Below are 12,947 nucleotides of genomic sequence, written 5' to 3'. Positions count from 1 at the left end.
GCACGTTCTTGAACACACAGTGAACTCACAATCAACCCTTGGTGTTTACAGTGGATGAGCAAGGAGGGGTGTCTTCTTTTTTTTCCTTCACTGTTTACTAGAGCATGTCCACCACCTATAGAGGCTTGGGACAAAATGTCAAAGCCGTGCAAATCTTGCTCCAGGCTGTTTCTTTCACGGCTGTGTTCTGATATATGAAAGACTTGGACAAAGTGTAATTATGAATTTCTCCACCGTAATTACTCTTCAAACGGTTGATATTTTGTGAATTAAAAATGTAAGCATCCACACATCACTACAAAATCAGATGATTGGTCAAAGATCAACATGGTTAAACTTTCAACTTTTGTATGTAGAGCCAGAAAATCATTGTAGAGGCTCAAAACGCGCATTTACACGTACTCACATATACTTTCATTGGAAGTGGCTGGATGAATGTCTTATACTGAATGCTCTGTGAATATAGCTTGATGTGCAAGTACCCATATTTTCCTCCCTTATGTTGACAATGGCCATTTATTATGTGTTTCACTCAATAAGTAGTAAAACCAAAACTTGTTAAAACCAAATTGTTTACCACTGTAATTTAACTAGAAGAATATGGTATTAGTTTTGGACTTCTAGTCTTTTTAAGTCAGAATCTGGTCCTTGATTTGTGTATATGATACATATAAACATATCAATTTACTCAGAAAGATGCAGATATCCTGATAGGTTCACCCACATGTTAAAAAATGATCATGATCACTGACCAAATTACGGCAATTTCAACACTCAACCATATAAATTCACCTGACATGATTTCATGGTATCACCTCATAAGTAAATTTAAAAAAATCTAAATCCATAAGTAAATATAAATGTAACACACTTTGATTCAGTTAGTTTACAATCTTTACTAGATCTATTTTGAATCATTTCAAGGTCTGAGGTCTTTATATGAGCTTCACAGCTTGCCATAAGTCACCAAAGTTATGGGTACAACTGAGTGAAAACACATGCAGAACATTCAAGGCAGTAACATAGCGTGATGTTGATTTTAGATAGATGTTCTTCTAACCCAAGCAGGAAACTGAAAGTTACTAAACAAAAATACTGATAATATTTATTATATTTTTGTTAGTTTTTATCCTTACTTTTATAGTTCTTTTGTCTGAGGTTTTCTGTTGAGGTTAGCAACAACAGCTTGCTGTCACAAGCCACTGGTCATAAGACGGCAATACCATCTGGGTCGTAAAAGAGTGACTGTTGAAAACTTCCAATTACTTTTTAAAGGAAATCTTGAAAATTTGATAGATTAAATAGAATCTTTTCTATTATACACCATAAAGATACGTTCACCATCTACACCTGTTTTTTCCTATTAAATGTATTAGCTGCCCAAATGCCTTAAACTCTGACATTTAATTGTCAACAAGTTTTTTTTATTGTTTTCTTTTTACATTTATTGCTTCATTCATTCTAATTTTCAACATATGTTTTGGAAGGAGATAAATACAATTTACTGGTCACTTTTGACGTGTGCTGTTTTGGTTTCCTTTTGTGTGTGGTCGTTTGCAGGTTGGTAGATCTGGATCCAGAGCCGGAGCTAAGACTGGAGGGAGGGGGCCATGGTGGGCCCACCTCAGGCAGATCTCATGGCGACCTCACCAGGTTGCGCAGCTCTTCACTGGAAATAAGAGAAAAGGAAATTCGGGAGAAAGGCTCTGAGATTCTCAGAGAACAGTTGGATGCTGCAAAGAAGGTGTGGTAACCTACTTGATATGTTCATGCATAAACAAAAACGGTGTAGAGAATTTAAAAAAAAAAGATGACAGTGCAATTGTTCTTCCCAGTTGATTCGTATTTTTCTGCCCATCTCAGGAACTGAAACTTAAAGATAAGGAGTGTGAGCGTCTGTCACAAGTCAGGAACCAGCTGGAGCAAGAACTTGAGGAACTGACAGCCAGTCTGTTTGAGGTTAGCAAAACGGCAGTTTCCTGTGAAAACGCTAAGCCTAACAATGAATGGGATGTTGTTGAAGTGTTTGGGACATTTTGTGCCAAAATATTTGGAATGTGTGTTTTAGGGGTGTAACCAATCACAAAACTCACGGTTTGGAATGTGTCACCGTTTTAGGGTCACGGTTTGGATCAGTAAAAAAAAAAAAAAAAGAAGAAGAAGATAAAAACCTAAAATTACTTTTTTGAAAAGCTTTAAACAAATATTTAGGAAAACATATTTAAAGTACTTTAAAGCATAAATATACACTAACACATCTTTAAAGTTTGAACATAAACAAAAATTCAAAAACATGCAGTTTTTGACTACATTGACATGTCTAGAGACCAAATCTCCAAAACTGAGAGAAAAATATACTCTGCAATTTTTCTCTTGCCCCCACCCCCAATGTCCAAATTAAATATTAAATGAAAAAGTTAAAATTAAACTTTTAAATTATTTTTGGTATTAATTGTAGAATTGAAATCACACATGAGAACATTTAAATATTTCAAATAATTATTATTACATGTAGTACATGGCAGGTGAGACACTGCCACCCCCACTTTTCCTGATGATTTTTGACCCTTTTGGCTTGCCATACTGCCTTCCCCTGACACACATCCCTGTTGCAGGAGCAGTGGCTGCAGGATAGCTGCTGCTCCTCACTGGGACATCTGTACCGAGACACAGACGTATACCGATGCTTTTATGCAGCTCTTTAAAATAAATAAACCCGATCTCTAAGTTGTGCGTCCTCCACGACGAGTTTGAAGAAAGCTTCTCCCACACAGCTGCTTCAGGTTAACAGACTTTTGGATAAAAATCAAGAAGCAACTTTGACGCTTATTAAAACAAAGACGGCGTACAGTGCATGAATTTGACGGCAACTGGATTTGGTGTGGACTAACAATTGATTTTAAAAATCCACGCGTGAGGTACGCAGAGGGTAAGGAGGAGGAGGGGATTGATCCGCGGTACACGTGTGTGCCGAACCGTGGCTAGTGATTCGTTACACCCCTAGTATTTATGTATGAAAATGTAAATTCAACACATTGTTTTGCAATATTAGATTTGTGTTAGAATTCAACAGTTTTCACACTTGTTTTTTCTGAAGAGGATCTACATCTACTCTATTGATTTAGTGGTTGTCTATCAGAGAAAAATGTTTGGTTGTCTTAACAGGAGGCTCATAAGATGGTGCGGGAAGCTAATGTGAAACAGGCAGGAGCAGAAAAACAGCTGAAAGAGGCCCAAGGGAAGGTGCGTACATGTTGTTCTGTACTCATAATCGCGCTACTCAGATCAGTATTGACCAACGTTCAACCTTATTTTTTGCTTCAATCTTTTGCTACAAAGTTCATTTTTGACACATTTTCTCTCCCATCAGATTGATGTTCTTCAAGCAGAAGTGACTGCGCTCAAGACTCTGGTGCTGACATCTACGCCGTCCTCACCTAATCGGCAGCTGCATCCACAACTTCAGTCTCCAGGTACCAGAGGATCATACAAACAAGTTGGAGGCCACGTCCGCAACAAGAGCGTCAGTGGAGCTTTTCCGGCATCTGCTGGGAAGCCGGAATCTTCATCCAATTCCATTCCATCCGTGGCTAAAGAGGATAGAGAGGTAACCAAAAAAATAGAAGGCATTTGTTTCTTTTCTTTAGTAATTCTGGAACTAACCTCAATACTTAGAACCCTTTCTTGCGTTAATGTGACCTCTGTTTCCTTGTTTGTCTTCATGTCCATCTCTGATGTGTCCTGTCTTCTTAGTCTGTTGCTCCCATTTTCTGCTTGCTATCAGGTCAGTCGATCAGGATGAGCCTCTTTGGGGCAAGCAGGTGCCAAAGCTTTATTCTTAAAACACATGTTATGTGTGCAAAAGGATTAAAGCACCTTTCTTTTTTATATGCCAAGCATTCTTTTTTTATAAAAATCTGTTTGAGTGGTAAAGCGTTGCATAAAACTCATATTTTTGTAGATTTTTGAGTCATACGGAATGCCATACTTTGACATTAAACCTTGGTTTACAGCTACTTGTCATTTTCCATTTTCTATTTTTCTTGTGACTTCCCTATTATGTTTTAAAATAAAGGAGTTCAAGAGTTGTGCCACAAACTTTCTATTTCCTGTTTGCAGATGGACTCGATTCTATACACAGAGTTTTTGTTGTGGAGGGAACGTCCCAGTCTGGACCGATCCTCGGCCTTTTTGAGCCGCATTTACAGAGAAGACATTGGACCCTGCCTATCCTTTACGAGATCAGAGGTCAGAACCACACAGTCTAAATGTCTAAATGTGGAGCTGCGTTTATATCTGCTGATGCTTTCCTACAGTTATCCCAGCTGGTTCAGGGTGCAGTGGAAAGTAATTCTCTTACCATCGAGCCTGTGGCCATACCGATGATCAAATCCTCTTCTATAGAGTGTGGAGGTCCTAAGTGAGTTACTAATAACTCTCATTTAGTCCCCTTTTTCTCTTCTAAATGGCCAAATCAACCCTTGGGCATTCACTCTTTACACATTTATCAGTATAGTCCTGTCACTGTCTCACAACAGTAGTGTGTGTGTGTGTGTGTGTCAATGGGCCTATTTTTAATCTTCTTTTTGATTTAAAAGAAAATCTTTCTCTTTTTCTGTGGTTATAGGGCTGCAGTAGAAACGTAAGTTCGGTCAGGAATCTATCATTTGATTGGACTTTTACTAATCCTCATGACTGTAATCTGAACTGGAATCTACTGTGCAGAATGCATTTCAAACAAAAAAAAAAATCTTCAAACTAATGATTTAATGGTTGATTGCATGTGTCTGCTTTTGCATTAAAGCACACCTCTTTATTTGGTCTTTTTATGACTAACCTGTCGAGGTTTCCTTAACTGCTGGTATACCAACTAAACATCTAAAGAAAAAGAACAAGGTTGTTTGCTTCTCTGTTGTTGACCGTTGATCTCTGCTTATAGAAAGTGTGCATTAAGTGGCCTGTCACGGCCCTGCCAACATCGCATCAAACTGGGCGACAAGGGCACCTACTATTACATATCTCCATCGAGCCGAGCGCGAGTGAGCATCGAGATTTCTTTGTGAACTTTATCCTAAAAGTGACAGGAATAGTGGTGAAGAAAACCAAATCTGAGTTCTGTTTGTATCTTTTACAGATCACAACTGTTTGCAACTTTTTTACCTATATCCGGTACATTCAGCAGGGCTTGGTAAGACATGACGGTAAGTTGGACGTTCGCTTTCTGCTTTGCATGTTTGATCCTTCAACTGACAGCTTTGATTGCCTCATTTTTTTTTTTTTTTCTTCCAGCAGAACAAATGTTCTGGGAGGTGATGCGTCTTCGCAGAGAGATGGCGGTGGCCAAGCTAGGCTTCTACCTCACTGACCAGGGCTAGAGATCCAAAAACACTCAGCAGAAAGCAGTGTGATCACACAAATCAGGAAAAGTTGTGGTAAAATGCACGTCTTTGATCCGCTTTTTGTAATATTTATGCTGAAGAAGAGGTCACCCAACAAGGGAAGAAGAATTTATTAAAAAAAAAATGAAAAAAATAGAAGCACAAGAAAGATTTAAAAATCCCACAACAATGTCACTATTGTCCTCAAGTGATTTACTTTTGTAGTGTAATAAAAAGTTTGAAACATTAATCTTTCACATGCTCAAAGATCATCCAAAAAGTTATTTTCTTAGTTCAGCCACCTCAGGAAAACTTTTTCTTGCTGCAATTTTCTTAAAATAAAACACTTCCTTTCTCAGTGTGGCCTTCCTGCTGTGCCTTTTAAAAAGTGACCTATATTATGCCCCTTTGCCATAAAAAGCTTTACGTTGTCCCTAATAATCAGAGATATCACCATAAAATCCAAATATCTCACAGCAAAAACGAAAAAAAAAACTTTATTAACAAATGGTGAACAATACAGCAAAAGCCATTGATTTAGCATGAAAGGTAAACACAGCCATATTACACTATGAAAAGTGACCTGGTATGTATTCGTTATGGATGGAAACATTTTTAACGAGTGTTTTGGTGGTAAAAATGAAGGAGTTCATAGTAGAAAGTGCAATAAAAAAAACTTCTTGGCCATTTTATGGGTGTGTTTTGATGTAATGGTTGTTACCTGTGTCCTATTAAAAGCAAGGCATAAAAGCCTGACTGACTTTTGTAGTTTGTGTTATTTTTACATCTCTGTTGGAAGTGTTAAATTCCCTGACGTTTTGTGTTATTTTTAGAACACAATCGGAAGCGTTGAATTCCCTGACATCATGTAAAAAAGGTCGTTGCCGGGTCGCCCGGACTCGCGCAAACACACACACTCAGTTGCCCAACAGGTTTGTAAGCAGATAGGAGGCTCATGGAACAATAACGAAACACCAAAATCCCTCAGAGGAGATTTAAAGTCTCCAAATCTGTTTTTTTTTTAAAAACAAATACTAAGACTTCAAGCTTCCGGATCAAATCAGCTTCGGTTTTCATGGCCTCCACTCCCAGGTTCCTGCAAACTTTTGACGTTTGCCGTGTTTATTTTATGAAGGAAGACCATCAGGCAGGACAAATAAATTTACTAGCAGAATTGTTTCTTTAATGACAATTATTATAAATTAAACAGTTTAAATATGCTGCTCCTTCAGACAAATATATACAGCTTTCCCAGATAGACACAGTTCTATCAGTTCTTGACTCACTGATTAACTGTTGCCCGGGCAACATTCAGCGTTGTACAGCTCTGGTGTTTTTGGAAAGTATCTGCAAAGAATAAAATAAACATAATTTAATATTAAGACACAGTGAAGATGGGGCAATTCTTAAAGTAATCTCTAGTAGTCAGGAGGATAAATAGATTATATTCAGTGCTTCACCTTCTGTAACAGATCAGGATCATCGCCACCATGGCCACGCCCCCGATCACCAGGATCACTGCAGAGGCGATGGAGGCAGCAGACGGTCCAGAGGACTCTGGATCACAGAGGGAGATGTTCCGCATCAGAACCGTGGAGTGCATTGAACATTTTGTAAAATGACCTGAACTGACCCGAGCAGATGAAGGAACCAGCTGTGTTGAAGCACTCCAGGTTTTGTGGACATGGAGAAATCGGTTCCTCACATTCGTTAACGTCTAAAAGTAAATGAAAAGTGAATACTTTTTGCAGCAGGAGTTCATGGTGGATAAAACAAACAAAAATACTTTTAATTTAAAGGCACAATAATATTTAAATACCTTTCTGTTACTGTTTTTTTTAATCCAAATTGATAAAGTCATCATAAAAATATTTGCATTGAATTCATGCAACCAAGCTTCAGTTTACAGTTCTTACCGTGACACGTCGGTGGGCTGGAGCTCCACTGCTGGCTGTTTGGATCACAGCTGATTGATGAGGATCCCACCAGCTTAAACCCAGAGTGACACTCATAGAAAACCACAGATTTGCAGAGAATGGAGTAGCCTAACGGAATTCTGGGTATTGGACCACAGCTGGGATCTGATGAAAAGAGAGATAAAAAAATAAATAAATGGCTCAGATTTTCTTCTCAGCATCTCTTCCTGCCTCCTCACCTGTGTCTGGCTCCTTCCAGGGGCTGAGGTCGAGGTGGGGGATGAGGGAGTGGGAACAGGCCAGCATATCCTCTGGTCTCTCAGTGCGGGAGAACGGGTCCACAGGGACCCGGGTGATATGGCTGTTGTCACATATGATCCGGGACAGAGAGACGGTCCTCAGATGTTCTCTTTGAGAGCTGCTGAACACTCCTTTCCGTTCCCACCAAAACCTTTCCACACAAACAGATTTACATTGAACTTGTTCCATCAGTGATACGATGGACGTGGTTTAGTTTTACCTGTCCCCGTCCCTCAGGGCTCTGAACTGTTTAGCCAGGAGGCAGGACAGGAGCGGTCCGACTCGGCCTCCGGGCAGGGCAGGCTCAGATATGGCGCCCACCCACACGTCGATGTTGTGCGGGGTCCCGTATAGGAGCTGAAATTTGTGAGCCAAGGTGAAGTTGCCTAAGATTTCTGCTAGTTCTGATGTAGTGTTGGGAGCAGAGAGTTCGCAAAACCTTCTCCATGAGCCGTATCCTGATGAAGAGCCGGAGGAAAGAAGATGAGAACTTTTTTGGTGTGGGGTTTATGTTTAGAATGAAATTAGTTAAGTGCGGATTTTGTTAAATTAGAACTTGTTGGAAGCTGGTTACCAGGTAAGCCATGGTCCCGGCCTCTCTGGAGGTTGAGGGCGCCGAGGTCCAGAGGCATCCCTCCCTGAGCTTGGAATAGTCGCTCCGTCAGCTCCTCCACCATCATCTGACCAGGAGTTTGCAGCTTGGCTGGAGACAGTAGGAGACCACGCAGCACAGGGTCGACACCCCCTAAAACAGCAAAAGAAAATGACATCTCCATCCAGAAGGATTTTTTTACCTAAGTAGATACGAGTTTACCTTCTTGTATGACCCTCCAAGAAGCAAACAGTGACTGATGCAGGGGCAGTGGGGGGTATTCAGAGTTGTAGGCGTATCCTGGTCCCAGCCTGGTCACCACTGGCTGCACGGTGACGTGGGCAAAGCGAAACGCAGCTGTTGCAAAAGTGTTGGCAATGCTGGGATCCACGCCAGGATGGTAGCCACGGTAGGGAGGCATCAGACGAGACATGACGCTCTCGCCAAGGACCCGTGGCAGGTAATGCTCCCATGTGAGGATCTCAAAGGGTGAAAGGGGAAAACTTGATGACAAAGTACACTGAGCGATGTGCTGATGGAGCTGCACATACCTGCTGCATGGCCCCAATGATCTTGCGAGCCTCCTGATAGAGCGTGTCGGGACTCCAGTGAGGGTTAAGATGGTGCAGCTCTCTCACCAGTCTGTTGTGCTCTCTCAGAAAGACCGTGTGCAGAGCAATGAGGCCCAAATGTTCATTGACTCTGGAGTCACCTGTACAAATACCAATCAGGACCAGAAGTTGCTCTGAAGCCAAAAAAACAGCTGATATTCAGTCACTCACCAGCTTGAAAGCATGACGTTATGTTGTCTTGTAAGTTAGATCTGTCTGAGGCCCCTGTTGAGGTGCTGTTGCGAGGACCACAGGGATCCAGGTGAGCCTGCAGGCGGGGCAGGAACGGCATTAAAGGCAGGTCCTGGTCCGAGTGCTGCAGGTTGACAGCCATTGCTCCAAGAGGAGAGGACTGGTTCCTCAGAGCTAAGGCCTGTGCGGCTGAGCTGCCGTACACCATGTTGGCATCTATGTAAGAGGTGATGGCGTTGAGCTGCTCCCGGTGGCGATGAGGCGGAACCCTGGGGCTGCAGCTCGGAGCAGAGCGGAAAAAGGGCATGCAGCTCTGGACACCATTACGAGGGTCAGACAGAGGAATCTGGGGATACAAATACAAGAAATACAGCTTGAGTTCACATTTACACCAAAGGGAAAACAGATCTAGAAAAAGTTAGTCATGAAATGTTGCTATAAGTCAGTTTTGTTCTTGTGTTTTTTTGTGCCAAAGTACCTCTTTCCTCTAAAAAATGTACAAGCCACACCAATTGGAAAAACAGAAGTACCACAGCACAGACGTGTGAAGCGCACCTGGATGGGGAAGCAGGGCGTGTTCCTGCTGCAGGTGTGGGTGCAGTCGGCTCCAGTCTTAAAGGTGACTGTGCTGGGACTCTGCGGGGTCAGCACCATGTCATGGTCGATCCACTGACCCCAGTCCACCAGCATGTGGGACAGCGTGGAGTCCTCAGATATGTTGCTGTTGTGAGTGAACAGCACTTCCTGTGACACGAGCCGCACCTGCAGAACAGCAACAATAAAGTTAAGTGTCAAGTATGCGGTGCCATTGTAAAGTTACACAGTCAAATATTAACAGCAATATTTTTGATTATTTAGCCAGTTTTAGGAAAAAATAGAACATGTTCGATTTTACAAATGCATATTTGTACCTTTTAATTCATGTATTAATAAATGTTACAGTTACTAACTAAATATTTAGTGAGCAAGATACATATTTTATATAAAGTTAAACACTTTTTGTGCATAATTATACATTTAATTTACAAAGTAAATATTAAATTTAATAAAATTAAGCAAGTTTAAAAATGTTATTTAGATCTGACATAAATGTTTAGTTTACAAACTAAACAGTTTACAAACTTAGTTTACAAACTAAACATTTAGGCTTCGTAACTAAGTATTTATTTATTTCATAAATATTGGAATCCAAATCAAATTATTTATTTTAGAGCTAAATATTCTAGTTTGGGACTAAATATTTAGCTCCAAGCTAAAGGAACTTGTCAATAAACGGAAGTGGACTACCAAAATAAAATGATCGTGCATTTTTTGATTAGCGTCTCCTGGTGTGGGAATGAAGCATGTTTTGATTCATATTCAATTAAAACAAATTAAAACAAAGCTAAAACATCCTAGTTGTGGACTCTACAAAAGTAAACAGAGAGACAGAGTGAACTCCAGATTTTATTTTGGTAGTCCACTTCTGCTTATTGACAAGTTTGTTTGCATATTGGCTAAAAATTGAGCTTTTTGTTGAAGGCTAAATATTTAGCTCTAATCTAAAAACGTATTTGTAATCCGAATCTTCAGTGGTAAAATAAATATTTAGTTATGAAGCTCAAATATTTAGTTTGAAAATAAAAATTTAGGTCAGATCTAAATATAGAATTTGCAAATTAAACAAAAAAAATAAACATTTAAGTTTAAATCAAATATTTATATTGTTCAATAAATGTTTAGTTAGTAAATGTAACATTTATAAAAACTTATATTAAATATAAAATGCATTTGAAAAAAAAAGTTTTTTTCTCATAAAACAGGCTAAATAACGAAACATATTGCTGTTAATATTTGACTGTAGCTTTACAAAAGGCACCCCATATTCTGCATCTGTATGGATGAGGGGGGGGCAGGCGGCGGCTCTCACCGGGGGCAGGCTGAAGTTGTTGTATTTGTGTTTGGGGTCCCAGCCTCGGGGCATCCCCCACACATCCTCATACTCTGGAGGCAACCAGCGGGAATACGGGATGTTGGCAGCTCCCCATTTTGGATATTGTCTGAAAATACAGAAAAATAACAATTAGATTAAAGCTCATTGACAGCAGCACGGTTGTTTTACTACCTGACCTGTTGTTGCACTCCCCCGTGATGGACCTGTAGCGCTCAGACAGACAGTCAGCCTGACAGGTGGGTGTCTGCAGGTCGGTGGCACAGCCGCTCACCTGCAGCAGATTCTCCATGTCTCCTTCACTGAGCAGCTCTGAGAGATCATGGAGGAAACTTTTAAAATGTGTCCTGAAACAAACTCAGAGGTTTCATCTAAAATATTAACAAAATGTTAATGAATTTGAAGGCGAACATCTCTTTGGAAAGTACCATATGGATTGGGCTGTTTCATGGTGTTGGTGTACACCATCTCCCTGATCAGCTCCACCGTGTTGTCCAGGAGCTCAGCAGCCTGGATCTGAGTTCTGGTACTGGTTTCAATCTGCTTAAACTGAGCCAGGAGGTCACTGGATCTGAGAGCGCTTTCAGACCAAGACTTTTTCACCCTGGAAAACCCTTTTCTGTCAGTCCATTTCTGAGAAAGTTAATCATATGAGAGCAGAATGAAAGCAGTCTACCTTTCCTTTGTGTGGGCGTAGGCAGCATCAGTCAGCTCTGTCGCTCGGTGCAGAGCCTCATTGACAAACACTGACCCCAAATACACAGTTCCTGACAACACAAAGCAGGTTGTAGGACGTTCTCACCCTGATCAGCAACTACAGCATAGAAATCCTACCTGAGGGGCCATCCAGCAGTCTGTTCAGAGAGCCGTGCTCAGGAAAGGAGAGCAGAACAAGGGTAAGTCCAACCAACGATGCAGACACCTGGAATGAGACGTACAGTAAAATATCTGATTCAATTCATCAGAACAAATACGAGAAAGCAGAAACTCACCACCAGTGCCATCTCCATCCTGCAGCTTCTCACTGAGCCAGCCGGGGGGAAGTGAGCGTGTGCCTTCAAGTGTCGGGCTTGCTGTGTATAAATTGGCAGTGAAGTCAATAGGTATGTGCAGAATCCTCTTATCTGGGCCTCTGGTGACAGGAAGGCAACATCAAACACACAAGTCGACCTAATAACCTTTCAAATCAAATTTTCTTCTGCCTCCTCTCCCTCGATGACAGCCTGTGTCAGGACAGAAACCCCAAGAAGTTCAACAGTTCTGACCGTACACTTTAAAGGACCGATTGACCCAATTTCTCTAAAAACATAGCAGAAATGTTATTGAGAAAGCAAACATGACATTTCAGTAAAGCTACAAAAGAGAAAGGATAGAATAATTCAGTTTTTACTTCCTCATAACCCATTAGTAAAATTAGATACTTTAATGAAATTAGTTACTTTATATGATCTTTACTTTTTTCGGTGAATGTTATTCTGTCATTTTTTCCCTCCCTTGTTCAAAATACATAAGAAAAGAGTATGTATATATTTTTAAATAGTCACATTTTCTTTAAAAAGAATTTTATAGCTTCAAGTCCAATGACCTCTGTTCCAATGACACATACAGGTGCTGGAAGACACCGGGGATTCTGGGAAATGATGCCAATCATCAAAATAAAAGAACAAAAAATCTTTTGAATGAAATCACCCCCCCGACTCATAAAGAGTGGTACTGTCCGATTCAAACTTTTTAAAAATCAGACATGAAGACGTCTCTGGTCTCGTCTCTTTGATGCTCCAGGTGTGTGATAGCATCAGCCCCATTTCATTACACCGTTATTAATTTTGCTTTTTTATCTCTGTTGACCCACATTACACGTCACATTTGACAGTATTTACTGGAAGACGAAGAATAAAATTTAATCCTCAAGAAGGTTGAGAGGAGGGAATCAAGAAGAATCCACAAAAAAACAAAATTTGTTTTAATATTCTGTCAGTTTTAATGTTCTGTATAAATTTAAACTAACTTGAAGAAAAGATTTGTGCA

The 12,947-nt window shown here is 40.4% G+C and overlaps 2 protein-coding genes across 4 annotated transcripts in view; one reads left to right on the top strand and one right to left on the bottom strand.

Annotated features, from left to right (window-relative positions):
- rab3il1 (RAB3A interacting protein (rabin3)-like 1) overlaps nucleotides 1–6,139 on the top strand; it is a 9,102-nt gene extending 2,963 nt beyond the window's left edge. Inside the window, exons 2-11 of one of the 3 annotated variants that reach the window (XM_036212346.1) lie at nucleotides 1,561–1,744; nucleotides 1,864–1,959; nucleotides 3,166–3,243; nucleotides 3,371–3,607; nucleotides 4,120–4,248; nucleotides 4,317–4,420; nucleotides 4,628–4,642; nucleotides 4,940–5,039; nucleotides 5,135–5,201; nucleotides 5,293–6,139. In XM_036212346.1, the coding sequence (XP_036068239.1) occupies nucleotides 3,178–3,243; nucleotides 3,371–3,607; nucleotides 4,120–4,248; nucleotides 4,317–4,420; nucleotides 4,628–4,642; nucleotides 4,940–5,039; nucleotides 5,135–5,201; nucleotides 5,293–5,375 (801 nt within the window). In that variant the 5' untranslated portion in view covers nucleotides 1,561–1,744; nucleotides 1,864–1,959; nucleotides 3,166–3,177 and the 3' untranslated portion in view covers nucleotides 5,376–6,139. Of the gene's footprint in view, nucleotides 1–1,560; nucleotides 1,745–1,863; nucleotides 1,960–3,165; nucleotides 3,244–3,370; nucleotides 3,608–4,119; nucleotides 4,249–4,316; nucleotides 4,421–4,627; nucleotides 4,643–4,939; nucleotides 5,040–5,134; nucleotides 5,202–5,289 lie in introns of all 3 variants that reach the window. The other 2 variants (XM_036212345.1, XM_036212347.1) reach the window with 2 other exon arrangements.
- Nucleotides 5,575–12,702, bottom strand: epx (eosinophil peroxidase). Its single transcript, XM_036212334.1, has 14 exons — nucleotides 11,596–12,702; nucleotides 11,099–11,523; nucleotides 10,899–11,028; nucleotides 9,545–9,751; nucleotides 8,969–9,335; nucleotides 8,738–8,898; nucleotides 8,409–8,667; nucleotides 8,169–8,339; nucleotides 7,815–8,052; nucleotides 7,534–7,745; nucleotides 7,295–7,459; nucleotides 7,012–7,095; nucleotides 6,839–6,935; nucleotides 5,575–6,725 (listed from the first exon to the last, which is right to left on the bottom strand). The coding sequence occupies exons 2-14, from the start codon at nucleotides 11,209–11,211 to the stop codon at nucleotides 6,668–6,670; spliced, it is 2,262 nt and encodes a 753-aa protein (XP_036068227.1). The 5' UTR covers nucleotides 11,212–11,523; nucleotides 11,596–12,702; the 3' UTR covers nucleotides 5,575–6,667.
- Between the last annotated feature and the right edge of the window lie 245 nt (nucleotides 12,703–12,947).

This window comes from Oryzias melastigma, linkage group LG6 (assembly GCF_002922805.2).
Source record: "Oryzias melastigma strain HK-1 linkage group LG6, ASM292280v2, whole genome shotgun sequence".
Taxonomy (NCBI): domain Eukaryota; kingdom Metazoa; phylum Chordata; class Actinopteri; order Beloniformes; family Adrianichthyidae; genus Oryzias; species Oryzias melastigma.
The sequence above is the reverse complement of the archived record's forward strand: the minus strand, read 5'-3'. Positions and strand labels throughout refer to the sequence as shown.